Genomic DNA, 19,564 nt, shown 5'->3' with positions numbered 1-19,564 from the left:
ACGGCGTGACGTCATCGCGTTTACCCGCGCTGTTAAAGTAATCACGCTCTGTACAAGTAAACAGTATAAATAAAGATACAGACTCAGGCTGTAGCTAACATGTTGTTAAAGGGAATTATATACAAACGATCTGAGTCCTTTAGTGGCTCCGCCACATGCGCCCCCCCAGAATTGTCTTTAACAGCAAAAGTGAGACGGCGAGGAGGCCTGACAAGCCTGTCCGAGCGACTTCTGTAACCCTGGAGTGGAAGCTGATGAACGGTGGTCGAGCTGGCGGGCGGTTATGGTGGGTCGGCCCCGTTTTGGCGGTTGAGCAATTTCGACTGGGCGGTCCAGGTCTAAGTGTGCCGGCTTCAGCCGGTCAACCGATATGTGGTCCGGTTTGCCTCCGATATCGACCGAAAAGGTTTTGTCTCCCGGCCCTATGACGCGGAAGGGACCAGTGTAAGGAGGTTTGAGCGGGTCCCGGTGAGCGTTGTGGCGGATAAACACATACTCGGCGCTTTTCAGCTCAGTTGGGACGTGGGAGCTCTGTAAGCCATGATGTGACGTAGGCACTGGAGCGAAACGTCTGGCCGCTTCCTGGTGGCCGACGAGTTGCTGGGATGCGGACCATGGCTCTGTTGGAGACGGGAGGAAATCCCCTGGTACTCGTAGTGGCTGGCCATATACGAGTTCCACCGAGGACGATTGTAAATCTTCTTTGGGCGCCGTACGAAGACCCAAAAGGACCCAGGGAAGTCTGTCCACCCATCCCGCGCCTTGAAGACTGGCCCGCAGAGCGGCTTTGAGCGACCTGTGGAATCGCTTGCACAGGCCGTTCGATGTAGTTTGGTGCCGAGCCCCTGAGCCACAGCGTTCCAGAGCTCAGAGGAAAACTGCGGTCCACGATCGGAAGAGATGTCCGCCGGTACCCCGAAACGAGCAACCCAAGAGGAGATGAAAGCTCTGGCCACGTCTGCCAAAGTGGTGGAAACCAAAGGATCTGCCTCTGGCCATCTAGTGGTGCGGTCTACCATTGTGAGGAGGTGTGTAAAACCTTGAGAAGGTGGAAGTGGTCCCACGAGGTCCACATTCACGTGGTCGAATCTGCGCTCCGGAACAGCGAAGGTGGCCAATGGAGCTTTTACATGATGCTGTACCTTGGCCTTTTGGCAGACCACGCAGGTGTTGGCCCAGTCGCGGACATCCAGGTGCATACCCTTCCAGACGAATTTTGACGACATCAGCCTTTGTGAGGCCCTCATGCCAGGGTGTGACCATCCGTGTATGGTGTCGAACACTTTCCGGCGCCAGGAACGATAGGGCGGGGAACTCCCATGGAGACGTCGCAAAGTAGCGTGGTGCCTGCGGCATGGAATTTGACGTCAGCCGCTTGGAAGCTAGAGGGGCTGGTCCTGTATGCTTGGACCTCTGGGTCCGAGGCTTGATCTGTAGCCATGAGGGCATAGTCGATTCCGAGCTGGACTGCGTGCACAGTCGCGCGGGAGAGGCAATCCGCCACCAGGTTGTCTTTGCCGGACACATGCTGAATGTCCGTGGTGAATTCTGAAATGAACGTCAGGTGACGTTGTTGCCGAGCTGACCATGGTTCGGCGGTCTTGGCCATAGCGTACGTTAGTGGCTTCTGGTCCACATAAGCCGTGAACGGACGTCCCTCTAGTAAGAACCAGAAATGGCGGATGGCTAGAAAAAGGGCCAGCAGCTCCCGGTCGAAAGTGCTGTACTTTCTTTTGTTTCGCCATAATTGATGGCTGAAAAACGCCAGCGGTTGTCACGTCCCATTCACCCACTGTTCCTGCACTGCGCCGATTGCGTAGTCCGACGCGTCGGTGGTAAGGGCAATGGTGGCACCTGGAAGTGGGTGCGCCAGCATGGTTGCATTGGCCAAGGCGCCTTTGGTGTCGACGAACGCCCGGTGCATCTCGGCCGTCCAGCTGATTGGATCCTTACCGGACTTGGCCTTGAAGGCCTCGTACAAGGGCCGCATAAGCAGAGCCGCCTTAGGGACGAACCGGTGATAAAAATTGACCATTCCAAGAAACTCCTGTAGGGCCTTGACGGTCTGCGGGCGCGGGAAAGATGTAACCGCCTCGACCTTCGTCTGTAAGGGGATTGCGCCGTCTGATGTAATGCGGTGGCCCAAGAAATCAATCCGCTGCAGGCCGAACTGGCACTTGGCCGGGTTGATAATCAAGCCGTGTTGACTGAGGCGTGTGAAGAGGGTGCGCAAATGGCAGAAGTGCTCTTCTTTGCTAGGGCTGGCGATGAGGATGTCGTCGAGGTAGACGAAGAGGAATTTTAGGTCCCGAAGCACGGAGTCCATCAAGCGCTGGAAAGCCTGTGCAGCGTTCTTCAAGCCAAACGGCAGCCGCAGAAATTCGAACAGGCCGAATGGGGTGATGACTGCGGTTTTCGGGACATCTTGCGGGCGCACGGGGACCTGATGGTAAGCACGGACGAGGTCGACTTTTGAAAAAAAGGTATTTCCCACCAAATGGGCCGAGAAATCTTGGACATGCGGGATCGGGTACCGATCAGGAGTAGTGGCGTCATTCAGGCGTCGGTAGTCGCCGCATGGCCGCAATCCGCCGCTGGGTTTTGGAACAATGTGGAGAGGCGAAGACCAGGGACTATTCGACAGGCGAATAATCCCCAGCCGCTCCATCGTGTCGAACTCTGCTTTCGCAGCCGGGAGCTTGCCGGGTTCGAGTCGTCGGGCCCATGCGTAAACCGGGGGACCGGTGGTGGTGATGTGATGTTCCACACCATGTTTTGTAGCCGAGGAGGAGAAAGTGGGCCTGGTCAGATCGGGGAACTCTCCGAGGAGCCGAGTGAAGTCGTCTGGAGGTGGGAACGCACAGAAGACAGTGCGCGGCACGGCGTTACTGCGGTGGCACGGGATGGAGTGGAACGTGGCCGCATTGGTCAACCGGCGGTGCCTGACATCGACCAGGAAGCCGTTGGCGCACAAAAAATCCGCCCCAAGGATGGCCTGCATGACTTTGGTCGTGATGAATTCCCAGTGGAAACGCTGGCCGCCGAAACACACCTGGACCCGCCGCCTTCTGAAGGTCCGCGCCATTAACCGCCGCGAGGGCAGGGCTGTGGCCCCCAGCTAGTATATCGAGATTTGACGCAGGTAGGATGCTACACTGCGCCCCGGTGTCGCAAAGGAAACGTCGACCAGATAGAGAGTCGGTGATGAAAAGGTGCTTCCCTGAATCTCCGATGGCCATCGCAGCCACGGGGTGCTCGTTAGACTCGGTCCTCCTTCGCCGTGGTGGCTGTAGATATATTTTTTTGTGCGAAAAACTGCAGGGAGGGCGGCAGCATCTTGCTTTCGCGCCAAAACGGGCATAGTAAAAGCACAACCCCGCTGATTGAGGAGCTGGAGCAGCGTCTGTGGGGGATGGGCGTCTCGTGGCCGGGCAGTGCTGTTGAGTCACCGCGAAGATCTTGTCTGCTTCGGCAACAAGCTCAGCGCAGTCTGTGACTTCGGACCTGGCTAGGGCAGCCTGAATTTGCTCCGGGAGTAGGCTGAGGAATAGCTCCCTGAAGAGGAAGCATTCCAGCTCGGACCCGAGGAGCGTGAGCATCTGGCTCATGAGCTCGGACGGCTTGGAGTCCCCGAGGCCGGGCATAGCGAGCAGCCGGTCGGCGCGCTCCGACTTAGTGAGCCCGAAAACCTGCAGCAACCGTGCCTTTAAGGTGTCATACTTGCGATCAGTAGGCGGACTACCGAGTAGGCTGACGATCCGCAAGGCTGTGGCGCTGTCGAGGGCGGAGACCACGTAATAATAACGGGTTTGATCCGCAACTATGTTCCTGATGGCGAACTGGGCTTCAGCCTAGATGAACCATGCGGCTGGTTGTTGCTCCCAGAACTGCGGTAGCTTTAAGGTAACGGCGTTCGTTTCCATGCCGATTATCTTCTGCGAAAACCGTTTGCAAAAGTCAGGGTCAGCAATGTAGGAATGTCTAGTTCCTATCCAAAGACTGAGGTCCACTCAGGCACTTAACAAAATGAAGTTTAATGGAAACTAACAGGTTTAAACAAGTAACTGCAGGAGAACATCGAGTGTAGGTCTATTCAGTTCGGAGGCTCCACGAGGACTGCTGGCTGGTCCCGTGGTTGATGTCATGACGTTCTTCCCACCTGTGGGGGATCACGTGATGTACGGCGTGACGTCATCGCGTTTACCCGCGCTGTTAAAGTAATCACGCTCTGTACAAGTAAACAGTATAAATAAAGATACAGACTCAGGCTGTAGCTAACATGTTGTTAAAGGGAATTATATACAAACGATCTGAGTCCTTTAGTGGCTCCGCCACACTATATAAATAAAAGTTATTGTTGTTCTTGTTGCGGTCGCCCATGCAGAGTTGGTGCAGTCTGCAGTCGGGCCCTCCGGGCCCAGAGCTGGACGAGGGCATCCTTCAAGGCCAACTGCAATCTCTGGATCCGACATTCAGCAGCCTTCCGCCAGCCTTGCTGCAGCCACTGGGGCCATATTACGCAGGAGTAGTAGGGTGGGAAGGGGCGGCGGGGGGGAGTGCGCAGGGGATGGAGATCAACCTCGAAGGGTGAATAACTAAAAATTCTCCAATAAATGGGGGGAATGTTTGTGCCAAAGTTTGATGTGCATGTTAATATATTGTTCACTCTGGTTACGCTTTTCTCAATGTGGTAAGAACCAGTTTTGTTAGTTAATGAATTGTGTTTGTTTGTTATTGGTTGCGCTGAATAAATAAGACACAGTTTGTCAGATAAATAATTTTTTTTATTGGAACTTCATTTGACTCATTGGAACTTTGCCCGGCAATAGGGGCTGCAGGATGGTTGTGATGATGTGCTTTTCCATCCCAAAAGCCATCTTCTCTGTCATTCATCAGAAGCAGCATCTTATCAGGCGTTCATGGACGGCCCTTGCAGAAGCAACATTGAGCGCCTCCCTCCCACGTTGTTGCTGCTCCTCCTCCTCTTCACCCTCCTCCTCCTCTCCCTCTTCCTCCTCGTGAGGTGGTGCACCAATCCCTGGTGGCAATGGCTGGGTCCTCAGAATTGCGAGATTGTGAAGCATGCAGCATACAACAATGAAAACCAATACTTGCTCGGACGAGTACTGCAGGTCTCCTCCAGAGTGGACAAGACACCGGAACAGTTGCTTCAAGACGCCGATCATGTGCTCAGTGAGGTTCCTGGTGGCGCTATGGCTCTCATTGTATGCGAGCTCAGCAGGAGTGTTGGGGTTACGGAGCGGTGTCATCAGCCAGGTGCAGAGTGGATAACCCTTGTCCCCGAAGAGCCAGCCGCGAGGTTGACGCGGTGGTTAGAAGAGGTCTGGGCCACCAGTCTGGCGCAGGATGAAAGCATCGAGGCTGCTGCCAGGATAGCGGGCATTGACGACGAGGATGCGCTGTCTGTGGTCGCAAACCAACTGGACCCTGAGAGAGTGGAAGCCTCTGCGGTTGCGGAAAACTTCTGCATTTTCATGAGGTGCCCGCAATGCCACATGCATGCAGTCAATGGTGCCCTGAACCATGGGGTAGCCCGCTATCCTAGCAAAGCCACATGCGCATTCACGCTGTTTGTCCTGGGTCATGGGGAAAGAGATGTACTCCCTTCGCCTTTTGTACAGAGCATTTGTGACCTCCCGGATGCAGTAATGGACAGCGAACTGGGAGATATTCACTATGTCCCCAGTTGAAGCCTGGAAGGAGCAGCTGGCATAGAAATTCAGAGCCACCGTCACCTTCACTGCCACCGACAGAGACGTCCTGGTCCTGAGATGAGGCTGCAGATCTGGTTGCAGGAGGTGGCAGAGCTCAGTGACCACCTCCTTGCTGAAGTGCAGCCTTCTGAAACACTGCTCCTCAGACAAATGAATGTAGGAGAATTGATCCCGGAATACCCTGGGAGAGTAAGGTCTCCTGTGCAGAGGCCCGTTGGCCCTCCTCCCTCTGGCCATGTTTTCCACTCTCTCTCTGCTGCCTCTGAAGGTGAAGCTGGAGGACGACACCCTGAATTAGTACAGCCCCCATTTAATCTTGTAAATGTGGTAAATATGAAGCTCAGAGAAACAGGAACCTGAAAAGTGTTGCTCAGGAACAAAACTCCTTGTAGGACAGTGTTAAATGTCTCCAGACGTCTCTCTCCCTCTCTCAACCTGCGTATGCCAAATATTTTGCCGACAGGAAAAAGCAGGAAGCGTACACCTTTAAATAGCGCTCCCCCAGCTCCTTGCCGACTGCAAAACATCCCCCTCTACCTGTCGTTCCTTGCGGCAGGCGCTAAGGCAGGGGGCGAGAATCAATTTCCGGAACGGGGCGCTACCAGAGTGTTGCACGCTTGGATGATGTCACGATCTCCGGGCGCAGGACATCGTGGCGGTAGTGTTTAGCACCATGGCAAAGTGCCAGGTCAATTCGTGGGAGGCGCTAAAATCGCCGCGCTTGGGCGGTAAGTCGTTAGCGCCCCCTGGAGGCGTTAACCAACCCAATTTTCCCCCTTGCCTGTTTAACTAATGCAGCATTGTGCATAAAGTTTAAATAAAACAAACAGTTGCACAACATCAGGACATCATCAGTGGTACTATATAATTACTGACTGCTTTACTTAATCTTTTTACACGTATACAAGGTAGCTTTATCACGGCCAGTGGAAAGTGAAAAACTTTAATAACTTCAGTTTCAAGTGATGTGATTCAGTTAGCATTGTTTTGTAACTAGTGCTGATTACTGCAGGTGAAAAAAGTGACATTAAAAAAATCTTGACTCATTTAAAAATCTTGATGGCAGAATGATTGGTGCACTCAATATGCTCCAGTATGGACACGATTCCCACCAATAATCTCCCAGAAGGCAACTCCACAACCTCCAAGCCATCAGGCAAGGCACCCAGCTGAACCAGAACTGTCCCTGCAGAAAGGGAGGAGATAATTGACTGCTCTTGGGAGATCAGCAAACACCTGGCTCTTTTATGAATTAAAGAAATGAAGGTAAAAGGTCAAGGCCCTTAGTTAGTGCAGGTACCACCAAAAATGATCAAAGAGTGGCATGTGGCTTGGAAGATCTAAAAGAGGGACAACAATAAATCTGTGAGATCTGCTGTGGGAGGTAAAAGTAAACATTTTTGTATCACAGTCATGGGCCCCAATTTTAACTCCAGGTAGATTTTGGGCAGGTGGGTGGTGAGATGAGTTGGAAATTCACCCGCTGCTGCAGAAATCAGGCCCAGCCCTTATTAAAATGGTGCCGGACCACTCCCCCGCTCCCAACCCCTGGAATGGGCGGGAAGCAGCTGCTGGCCAACACTTGATTAAGTGTGGGGAAGGGAATCTTGTAGGAGGATCTTGTAGGAGGGTGGAGGGGGGCAGCCTAAATTTTTCTTGTGGGGCTCAGAGGAGCATTCCTGCTCCATTAGCCCCACAAAGGAAAGTAAAAAAAATGTGCCTGTTTGGGCCTCTATCATCCCAGCAGGAAATCCACAGCAGTGGTGCACTCAGGAAGCCTTTTTTGGGAAATCACAAATGTGCAGTCCATGATTTTCCATCCAATAATTTTTATCGATGGAAAATGGGCTTTGTGCCCCCAATATGTGCTGTCTGTTAACGCCTCTCCCTGTTGGGAATGGGAATTCAACCCTAATGGCTTAGCAACCTTCTTCAGTAATATTATTTTCCTTCCAATTTCCCTTCCTTGCAGACAGTATCCACCCCATTGCCATGGAATATTTCGGATTGTAGGCATCGCCAGGAGTGCTGCCAATGCCAGGTGTCAAAGTTCAAGCACTGATGAAGGGATAGAGCTGAAATGTTAACTTGTCCATTCTCTCCAGACTGACTAACTGAGCCACTGAGCATTGCCAGCATTTTCTGTACTTCTGTAAAGATTTGTTTTTCATTTAACAAATCCTTGCCTGGATACAGAAGAATTCTTGAGCCTTTCTGATATCAGACCCTTACCACAATACCATCCAGATGGCTTATATGCTATGAACAACACTCTTCCAATTTAGAAATAATTCAAGGAAACACTGTCTATATTTCTTAGTAAAACTGAAAGCTCTTAAGATTTGATGTGTGTTGATTTGAAATGGTGTTACTTACGGTTTCACAGGTGACTCTGTATCTGTGTCATGCTCAGAGATCAACTTGAGCGCCCCTGACTTGCTGATGACTGCTGACATCTGTAGGAGAACAAAAGGAGCATAAGATGTAAGAAATGAAGGGGAGGGGGGACTCACACTGCTTTGTCTCGGCACATATGCAAAGCCACAGGCTTCCTGTACTTGGAATGTATGCAGCTTGTTTGAAAATGTTAAACCTGTCTGCCCTGATGTATCTACCCGTGTGTGGTTACAATCTGTAGACAAAAAGGAAAAAAAAAACAGGCCTCCTACCATTCCCATGATACAGGAGATACCACTTTACATATTGAGGTAAAACCAAAATAGTATGGAGAGCTGGTAAATACACCTGGGGCCATATCCTAATGTTTGTGTGTAGTTCTTATTAACTCTTTAATGACTGGAATAGGATTTCGGTATCAAAATCAAAAATGGTAAGATTTATTTTGTTTCTGTTGCTTATTTTAATAGAAGTAAATACAGGTAGGCTATCCTTTGTCCGAAAACCTCGGGACCAGCCGAGTTTCGGATAAAGGAGAATTTCGGATTTCGGAAGGTGGGTCGGCGGGGGTCCGCGGGGGGGGGGGGGGGGGGGGGGGGGGTCGGGGGGGGTGTCGTGCGCACGACTTACGCTGACGCTCAGCGTAAGTCAGTCGGGGTCGGCGGGGGTCGGGGCCGGCGGGGTCCGCGGGGGGGTCGGCGGTTGTCGGGGCTGGCGGTTGTTGGGGCCGGCGGGGTCCGCGGGGGGGTCGGCGGTTGTCGGGGCCCGCGGGGGGGGTCGGCGGTTGTCGGGGCTGGCGGGGTCGGCGGTTGTCGGGGCTGGCGCGGTCCGCGGGGGGGATCGGCGGTTGTCGGGGCCGGCGGGGTCCGCGGGGGGGTCGGCGGTTGTCGGGGCTGGCGGGGTCCGCGGGGGGGATCGGCGGTTGTCGGGGCCGGCGGGGGGGTCGGGCTGGCGGGGTCGGCGGTTGTCGGGGCCGGCGGGGTCCGCGGGGGGGTCGGCGGTTGTCGGGGCCGGCGGGGGGGTCGGCGGTTGTCGGGGCAGGCGGGGTCCGCGGGGGGGATCGGCGGTTGTCGGGGCCGGCGGGGGGTCGTGCGCACGACTTACCCTTTATCCGAACTTCCGAAACCGGAACCCTCTAAAAACCGAAGGTTTTTTCGTTCGTACGCACGACTTACGCTGAACGAAAAAACCTTCGGTTTTTAGAGGGTTTCGGTTTTCGGAAGTCCGGATAAAGGCTAGTCTACCTGTAGCGTGTGGGGCTGTACATCGCTGCATTTCTTTTGTAAATAATGCAGAATATTTTGCTTTGGAAAATTAGCCTAAAATCTAAGTGTATGTTTTTCATGAGTCTGTGTTTGATGTAAAAACATTTCCAAAACTGACCCCAAAAGACATTTTCAAGTATAACAAGTACTTGCTTATAGTGTGTACCAGCTCCTGTGATTGCTGCTACAGTCAACTGGAGCACATCAAGATCCTCTCTACACCTGAATGTTAATTTGAAAGTATTTCATAGAATCATAGAAATTTACAGCACGGAAGGAAGCCATTTCGGCTCATAGAGTCATAGAGTTATACAGCACAGAAAGAGGCCCTTCGGCCCATCGCGTCCGCGCCGGCCATCAAGCCCTGTCTAATCTAATCCCATTTTCCAGCATTTAGTCCGTAGCCTTGTATGCTATGGCCTTTCAAGTGCTCATCCAAATGCTTCTTGAATGTTGTGAGGGTTCCTGCCTCTACCACCCTTTCAGGCAGTGAGTTCCAGATTCCAACCACCCTCTGGGTGAAAAAGTTTTTCCTTAAATCCCCTCTAAACCTCCTGCCCCTTACCTTGACTCTATGCCCCCTTGTTACTGACCCCTCTACTAAGGGGAAAAGTTCCTTTCTATCTACCCTATCTATGCCCCTCATAATTTTGTACACCTCAATCAGGTCCCCCCTCAGCCTTCTCTGCTCCAAGGAAAACAACCCCAGCCTGTCCAGTCTATCTTCATAGCTGAAGCGCTCCAGCCCAGGTAACATCCTGGTAAATCTCCTCTGCACCCTCTCCAAAGCAATCACATCCTTCCTATAGTGTGGCAACCAGAATTGCACACAGTACTCCAGCTGTGGCCTTACCAGTGTTTTGTACAGCTCCATCATAACCTCCCTGCTCTTATATTCTATGCCTCGGCTAATGAAGGCAAGTATCCCATATGCCTTTTTAACCACCTTATCCACCTGTTCTGCTGCCTTCAGGGATCTATGTACATGCACACCAAGGTCCCTCTGATCCTCTGTCTTTCCTAGGGTCTTACCATTCATTGTGTATTCCCTTGTCTTGTTAGTCCATCCAAAATGCATCACCTCACACTTTTCAGGGTTAAATTCCATTTGCCACTGTTCTGCCCATCTGACCAACCCATCTATATCGTCCTGTAGCCTGAGGCTTCCCTCCTCGCTATTTACCACCCCACCAATTTTCGTGTCATCTGCGAACTTACTGATCATACCTTTTACATTCACATCCAAATCATTAATGTAGACCACAAACAGCAAGGGACCCAGCACCGATCCCTGCGGTACCCCACTGAACACAGGCTTCCAAGTCACAAAAACAACCTTCCACCATCACCCTCTGCCTTCTGCCACTAAGCCAGTTTTGGATCCAATGTGCCAAGGCACCCTGGATCCCATGGGCTCTTACCTTCCTGACCAGTCTCCTATGCGGGACTTTATCAAAAGCTTTACTGAAATCCATATAAACCACATCCACTGCACTACCCTCATCCACACACCTAGTCACCCCCTCGAAAAATTCAATCAAATTGGTCAGACATGATCTTCCCTTGACAAAGCCATGCTGGCTATCCCTAATTAATCCTTGCCTCTCCAAGTGGAGACTAATTCTGTCCCTCAGAATTTTTTCCAATAATTTCCCTACCACTGATGTTAGGCTCACTGGCCTGTAATTCCCTGGTTTATCCCTACTACCCTTCTTGAATAATGGTACTACATTAGCTGTTCTCCAGTCCACTGTCCGCGCCAGCCGACAAAGAGCTATCCAGCCTAATCCCACTTCCCAGCTCTTGGTCTGTAGCCCTGTAGGTTACAGCACTTCAAGTGCACATCCAAGTACTTTTTAAATGTGGTGAGGGTTTCTGTCTCTACCACCCTTTAAGGCAGTGAGTTCCATACCCCCACAACCCTCTGGGTGAAGAAATTCCCCCTCAAATCCCCTCTAAACCTTCCACCAATTACTTTAAATCTCTGCCTCCTGGTTTTTGACCCCTCTGTTAAGGAAAATAGGTCCTTTCTATCCACTTTATCTATGCCCCTCATAATTTTATACACCTCAATAAGGTCTCCCCTCAGCCTCCTCTGTTCCAAGGAAAACAGACCCAGCCTATCCAGATGTTAAAACAGTACCATTTATAGATGTTAAACCGAGGCGCCATCTGCCCTCTCAGGTGGAATAAAAGATCCCATGCCCTATTTCCAAGAAGAGCAGGGGAGTTCTCCCCGGTGTCCTGGCCAAGATTTATCCCTCAACTAACATCATTAAAACAGGTGATCTGGTCATTATCTCTTCACTGTTTGTCGGAGTTTGCTGTGTGAAAACTGGCTGCCACATTTCTTACATTACAACGGTGACTACACTTCAAAAGTATTTCATTGGCTGTAAAGTGCTTTGGGACGTCCTGAGATCGTGAAAGGCGCTATATAAATGCAAGTTTTTCTTTTTATATACTGTGTGATGAGTTAAATAACAATGTTTGCTGCAAATGTACAGTTAAAGCCAAGTCACATTTTGCCAATCTTGGTGGGGCCTTCCCTTGTGTCAGGAGAATATCTGTATAGTGCCATGCTGAAAGTGCATTACTGGCCTGCACAGGTAGGCTTTACAGGCCAGGCTGCCTGCAGCCAAATCCAAAATGGTAATGTGATCTATGTGCCACTGATGGCACTTAGTGGTTGTAGATATCCTAAGAAACTCCACCTCAAGTGAATCTTGATGCTTCCAATGGCACAGGCATCACCTTATCCTTAATAACACTGCCTCTGATAGGATGCTGGTCTTTGGAGGCAACCCTATAAAATAAATGGGATAAATAGCCCAGAAAAAGACTGCCTTAAGATGAAGGCAAATAGTGCCTATTGAGAAGAGGAATAGAACATCAACATAAGAGTTCAATGTGAATGAGTCCAGTATTTGAGATAGGTGACGAGCGAGGGACAAAATCCTTGCAAGTCTTGCAGGCTAAGCTCAACTTGGCACAAAGGAAAAATGGCCTGAACTGAAAAGACAATGCTGACTTGTGTGCTATAACAGTGAAGGATGAAGAAAATTGACGAGCACCATAAAAAGTCACTGTAAGCTGTACAGTACATGGCAAACAAATGGTATCTGGAAGCTTAACTAAGCTTCTTTACCATTAGATTTCGTAGTTAATAAGCCATTCAAAGTTATTTGTCAGCAAGTTGTAGGAAACCTGGATGTCTGAAGTTTAGCAGACCTTCACCGTGGATGAATGAGGTAGATCACAGATTCGTTAAAGACAAATCATGTCTGACTAACTTGATTTGAGTTCTTTGATGAAATAACAGAGAGGGTTGATTAAGTTAGTGCAGTAGATGCTGTATTATATGGACTTTCAAAAGGCATTTGGTGAAGTACCTCATACCAGACTTTTTTGGAAAATAGAAGCTCATGGTATTAAAGGGACGGTGGTAACTTGGGTACGAAATTGGCTAAGAAATAGGAGGCAGAGGGCAGTGATCAACGGATGTTCTTCTGACTGGATTGAAGTATGTAGTGGGATCCCCCAAGGGTCAGTATTAGGACAATTGCTTTTCTTGTTATATGCAAATGACCTAGACTTGGGTATAGGGAGTACACTTTTGAAGTTTGCGGATGATACAAAACTTGGCAAAGTACTAAATGGTGAGCATGATGGCAGCACACTTTAGGAGGACATAGGCAGACTGGTGAATTGGGCAGACAAATGGTAGGTGCAATTTAATGTGGATAAATGTTAAATGATGCACTTTGGGAGGAACAACATGGAGAGGCAGCGTAATATAAATGGTACTGTTTTGAGGAGAATCTTTGAAGGTGGCAGGGCAAGTTGAGAAGGTGGTTAAGAAAGCATATGGGATACTTGTCTTTGTAAATAGGGGCATTGAATACAAAAACAAAGAAGTCATGCTAAACATTTACAAATCTCTGGTTGGGCCTCAGCAGGAGTATTATGTACAACTCTGGGCATCACACTTTAGGAAGGATGTTAAGGCCCTGGAGAGGGTACAGATGAAGTTTACCAGGATGATACCAGGGATGAGGGACTTCAGTTATGTGGAGCGATTGGAGAAGCTGGGATTGTTTTCCTTAGAGCAGAGAAGGTTAAGGGGAGACCTTTTAGAGGTATTCAAAATTATAAGGGGTTTTGATAGAGCAAGTAGGGAGAAACTGTTTCCTCTGGTAAATGGGTCGGTAACCAGAGCTCATAGATTTAAAATAATTGGCCAAAGAACTAGAGGAGAAATTTCTTCATACAGAAGATTGTTAAGATCTGGAACGCATTACCTGAAAAGGTGGTGGAAGCAGATTCCATAGGAACTTACAAAAGACAATTTGACATGCACTTGAAGAGGACTAATTTACAGTTATGGGGACAAAGCTGGGGTGTGGGATTAAATTGGACAGCTCTTTCAAAGAGCTGGCACACGATGACAGGCCAAATGTGATCTACCTCATTCATCCACAGTGAAGATCTGCTAAGATTCTATCACCAAAGCCAAAGTGATGGAATCATACAAAGGCCATTGGCTGTACCTGAATAAAGCTGTAATTGGTGTAACATGATGGGAGACACTGAACAGAGACCAGGTGGGTTCTCACAAGAGAGAGATAACATTTGGAAGGCAAGATCACCCAGCCCATTTTCATAGAATCATAGAAAGTTACAGCATGGAAGGAGGCCATTTTGGCCCATGTGTCCGCGCCAGCCAACAAAGAGCTATCCAGCCTAATCCCACTTCCCAGCTCTTGGTCCGTAGCCCTACAGGTTACAGCATCCCAAGAGCACATCCAAGTATTTTTTAAATGTGGTTAGGGTTCCTGCCTCTACCACCCTTTCAGGCAGTGAGTTCCAGATCCCCACAACCCTCTGGGTGAAGAAATTTCCCCTCAAATCTAAACCTTCCACCAATTACTTTAAATCTGTGCCCCCTGGTTTTTGACCCCTCTGCTAAGGGAAACAGGTCCTTTCTATCCACTTTATCTGGGCCCCTCATAATTTTATACACCTCAATAAGGTCTCCCCATAGCCTCCTCTGTTCCAAGGAAAACAGACCCAGCCTATCCAGTCTTTCCTCATAGCTAAGATTCTCTACTCCCAGCAACATCCTTGTAAATCTCCTCTGTACCCTCTCTAGTGCAATCACATCTTTCCTGTAATGTGATGACCAGAACTGCACGCAGTACTCTAGCTGAGGCCTAACTAGTGTTTTATACAGTTGAAGCATAACCCCCTGCTCGTGTATTCTATGCCACGGCTAATAAAGGCAAGCATTCAGTATGCCTTCTTAACCACCTTATCTACCTGGCCTGCTACCTTCAGGGATCTGTGGACATGCACTCCAAGGTCCCTTTGTTCCTCTACACTACTCAGTGTCCTACCATTTAATGTGTATTCCCTTTCCTTGTTAGCCCTCCCCAAATGCATTACCTCACACTTCTCTGGATTGAATTCCATTTGCCACTGTTCTGCCCACCTGACCAATTTATTGATATCTTCCTGCAGTCTACAGCTTCCTTCTTCAGTATCAACCACACAGCCGATTTTAGTATCATCTGCAAACTTCTTAATCATACCCCCTATATTCAAGTCTAGATCATTGATATATACCACAAAAAGCAAGGGACCTAGTACTGAGCCCTGCGGAACCCCGCTGGAAACAGCCTTCCAGTCACAAAAACACCCATCAACCATTACTCTCTGCTTCCTGTCTCCGAGCCAGTTTTGAATCCAACTTGACACTTTGCCCTGGATCCCATAGGCTTTTAACTTCGTGACCAGTCTGCCATGTGGAACCTTATCAAAAGCCTTGCTAAAATCTATATACACTACATCAAATGCACTACCCTCATCTACTCTCCTTGTTACCTCCTCAAAAAATTAAATCAAATTTGTCAGACTCGGCCTTCCCTTAACAAATCCGTGCTGACTATCCTTGATTAATCCGTGTCTTTCTAAATGAAGATTTATCCTGTTCTTCAGAATTCTTTCCAATAATTTTCCCACCACCGAGGCTGACTGGCCTGTAATTACTTGGTCTATCCTTTTCTCCCTTTTTTAACAAGGGTATCACATTAGCAGTCCTCCAGCACCACACCTGAAGCCAGCGAGGATTGAAAAATGATGGTCAGGGCCTCTGCTATTTCCTCTTTTGCTTTGCTTAACAGCCTGGGATATATTTCATCCGGGCCTGGGTATTTATCCACTTTTAAAGCTGCTAAACCCCTTAATACTTCCTCTCTCACTATGTTTATTTCATCTAATATTTCACACTCCTCCCCCGATAGCAATGTCTGCTTCGCCCCTCTCCTTAGTGAAAACTGACGCAAAGTATTCATTAAGAACCCTACCGACGTCTCCCGCCTCCACACACAGATTACTCTCATGATCTCGAATAGGTCCTACCCTTTCTTTAGTTATCCTCTTACTCTTAATATAGTTATAAAACATCTTTGGGTTTTCCTTGATTTTACTTGCCAAAAATTTTCTACTGACTTCCTCAACGACTTTGGCAGAAACTTGAGCTCAGTTGTCCACCTGTGTTCTTGATCAGGGAATGATATAGGAAGACTTTAGAAATGGAGGAAACAATTAAAAAACAATGGGCCTGAATTTGTGGTCAGAGGCTGCTCATGGGCAGATGCCTCTGACCGGCAAAAAGTCTACGACCTAACCTTCTGCCTCGGGATCCACAGAGACTCGCGCTGCTGGGCCTCTATGCATAGACATGCGTAGAGGCCCACGTATCCCAGGGGTGCATGCGGTTCGCAAGCGCCCCTGGAATCATGTGGGCTGGCCCAACGAATGACAGAAGGGAATCCCCATTCATGCTTATGGGAATTCCGTATGCATGGAAACCCCGTAAGTATGAATGGGAATACCCCAAAAAATACCTATACACTTCAAATTAAAAAAAAAACACCTATTTAAAATTAATTAAAATGGCATTTAATTAAATATTTAAAACAAAATTTTAATTTTTTGAAAAATAAATTTGCATGTTTTAAAGAGGCTAAAAATAAACTTACCTTATTGTACAAGTTTTTAAATGTATAAATTATTGAAAAAAATTCAACGGATCATCTTCCGCCATTTCTGACATCTCCAGCGTGATGCCACCACCAAACACATCTTCCACTCCCTTCCCCTTTCAGCATTCCGAAAGGACTGTTTCCTCCGCGACACCCTGGTCCACTCTTCAATCACCCTTAACATCCCCTCCCCTTCCCATGGCACCGTCCCGTGCAAGCACAGGAGATGCAACACCTGCCCTTTGACCTCCTCCCTTCCCATCGTCCTGGGCCCAAACACTCCTTCCAGGTGAAACAGCGATTTACTTGTACTTCTTTCAATTTGGTATACTGTATTCGCTGCTCATGATGCAGTCTTCTCTACATTGGGGAGATCAAACAGATTGGGTGATTGCTTTGCAGAACACCTCCGTTCAGTCCGCAAGCATGACCCTGAGCTTCTGGTCACCTGTCAATTTAATTCTCCACCCCACTTCCACTCTGACCTCGACCTCCTACACTGTTCTAATGAAGCTCAACGGAAGCTTGAGGAACAGCATCTCATCTTTCGATTAGGCACCATACAGCCTTCCAGATTCAACATTGAGTTAAACAATTTCAGATCATAACCACTGTTCTCATTTTTTCGGACAGCAGCTGCTGGTAATGATTCTACTATTGCCATTTACACCTCCTCTCGACCCATCTTTTGTTTCTCTACTTGTCCCATTACAGGAAACTTTGTGATATCCGGCACAGACGGGACCGAGCTGTTGCCGTCCCATCAAAACTGCCGGACAAACCAGCGCTAATGTTAAAACATACGGAAGCTTTTGAGCTCCGTATCTAGCAACAAACCCTGTTGCTTAGCAACAGCTTCTAAACAGTCGGCCGTAGCTTGCAAGCATCTCTGTAGCTAAGCAACAGCTTTAGCTAGACCTTGCAGAGCCTGACTAGTGAAAAAAAAGCAACGAAAAGAAAAAAAACTTACTGAACCGACTCCTGAATTTTGCCGGTGGCTCGAGCATTCCGGACAGTTAACCTCCAGATAAACCAAAGTTTCCTGTACCATCCCCTTTTACCAATCTCTCCTTCCTTCCACCCTATCATAGGTCTTCCCTTTTGTTCTTTCCTCCCCTCACCCCTTTCCCTGCCTCTGTACTTGCTTAAAACCTGTTACACTCTTTTTCCAGTTCTGATGAAAGATCGTCGACCTGAAACGTTAACTCTGTTTCTCTCTCCACAGATGCTACCTGACCTGCTGAGTATTTCCAGCATTTTCTGTTTTTATTTCAGACAGTATTTTGCTTTTCCTCTTTTTAAATCGCTGTATTTCAAAAACTGTTTCTACCTTGGTTGGGGTTGGGGATTTCACTTCTGCCTCTCCATCTTCATATGCTAAGACAGGATTGTTGTCCCGTTGATGTGGCTGTATTTCATCATGTATTCCTGTTAAAATGGCACATATTTACATGATAATGAAGTTCCTCTTTTTAAAAGTGAGTAGGAAAAAAATCTTATGTTATCTGTTACAGACATATTAATAAAGGAGGAAGGGTGAAAGCCAACTTACTTTCATTAGCCACATAATTTGCTGGAAAATAGCCCTGCTTTCCATTGGCTAGGCGACCAAACCACCAGTTCGCATTATCTTTGTACAGCACTTGGATAATGTCATAACGCTGGATGGTTAGCTCATCTGATCGATGCGCTGTGTAGTCATAAAGAGCTACGACCTAAGGGAGAGATAAGACCGCCACAGTTTTATCACAACTATGCCACAGAGAGAAACCCCTAAGACTTACTTCCTCCTGCAGCAGGGCAGCTGAAACCAAAGCTGCAGTATGGTAAGACTTGAGGCTGTCTAAGGGTTTTGTTGATGGGATCAGAGGTGGTGGGAACGTAGCAAGAGCTGTGAGATAAAAGGACTGTGGGATTCAAGAGATGGTGAAAACATTCCACACTACTAAGATTAGTTTACAACAGCTGCTGTTGTATTAATGATCTTATTAAACAATGATTGCAACTTCACCTGCACATGTTCTGAGAATTTTAACACCAGAACTCTAAGCCTAAAACCAACCTGCATTTCACTACTGAATGTTTTTACATAATGCCACAGATATTTTAAATGACAAACCATACTATCAAATTAAAAAAAACTGTAGAGAAAAAAAAACTGTTGTAATATGTTAGAACAGATGTCGTCATTTTCCACTGTTACTGATCAAACAGCTTTGACCAAAATATAAGCAGTTAACCCGTTGAAGATTATAGTTGCAAAAATTTTATAAAACCATCTTTATTTAGCTTTTTCAGAGAACGTCATGCACTAAGTTCTGTGATTCTATAGATTCATCCAATTCTACTATTTGTAAGTATAATTGTTTTTGCAGCTGCTACATGGTTTAAAAAAGTGTACACTGAAAGCTGCAAAAGCATTCAGTACTCAAAAGGTTAATTCCCAATCACAAACTGATACATTTTGGAAAGTCTGAGTGGGATTTTTTATTGCTATTAATATCTTGCAAAGAAGAGTTACGTGACAGCTGTACATTAAATGATCAATGTGAGGAAACACTGTCATATTGAAAGTGTCAGCAATACAAAAATCAGCACAATACCAAATAGCCTGGAAATAGGAGGCACTTCTGAATTCAATATACAATATTTAAAAAAATTCTCACTTCAATTTTCCTTATTTTCTTAAATAAAGTTCTTCTCCCACCCCCTCCCCCACCCACAAGGTTTAGTCATTTTCTTTTTAGGTTCTCTCCAAGCCAGGCTAAGAGGGCAGGGTGCTGAGTGGTCACTCTCATGTCTGTGCCAATGCTGTACTTGAGCTGGCTGCTATGAGCTGTGCAGGAAAGAGGACCATCTTTGTGGGAGAGGGCCTAACTTCCAACCCATGCCTCTTCCGACAGCGAAGCTGAAATTGTGAACTTACCACACGAGCAATTCTAAGTGCAGATCTCTCTATCATTACTCAATGGCACAGGATATTTGAAGACAAATGCAGTCATTTTTTTTTACTTTCAAAAGGTATAGTATGTAAATAACTATGGTTGAGTGGAATTCCCCTTTCCCAATACAAGGTACCTTAACCACATACAATACTTCTGGTAACTAAACAGGAGCTAAA

The 19,564-nt window shown here is 47.9% G+C and overlaps 1 protein-coding gene across 6 annotated transcripts in view; it reads right to left on the bottom strand.

The window, feature by feature from the left end:
• The window catches only part of ahi1 (Abelson helper integration site 1), a 328,929-nt gene that overhangs the window by 7,975 nt on the left and 301,390 nt on the right, over positions 1–19,564 (bottom strand). For 5 of the 6 annotated variants that reach the window (XR_015079575.1, XM_085997549.1, XM_085997547.1 and 2 more), the window contains 3 exons: positions 17,996–18,158; positions 17,774–17,871; positions 8,112–8,191 (listed from right to left, as the gene is read on the bottom strand). Coding sequence is in view for 5 of the 6 variants with exons in the window: in XM_085997549.1 (XP_085853675.1) it covers positions 8,112–8,191; positions 17,774–17,871; positions 17,996–18,158 (341 nt within the window). In the remaining variant the exon portion in view is untranslated. Of the gene's footprint in view, positions 1–8,111; positions 8,192–17,773; positions 17,872–17,995; positions 18,159–19,564 lie in introns of those variants that run through there. The other variant, XM_085997550.1, reaches the window with a different exon arrangement.

This window comes from Somniosus microcephalus, chromosome 9 (genome assembly GCF_052327205.1).
Source record: "Somniosus microcephalus isolate GS21.2 chromosome 9, FLI_Smic_1.0, whole genome shotgun sequence".
Lineage (NCBI taxonomy): Eukaryota > Metazoa > Chordata > Chondrichthyes > Squaliformes > Somniosidae > Somniosus > Somniosus microcephalus.
This window is presented reverse-complemented; position numbering and strand designations above follow the sequence as displayed.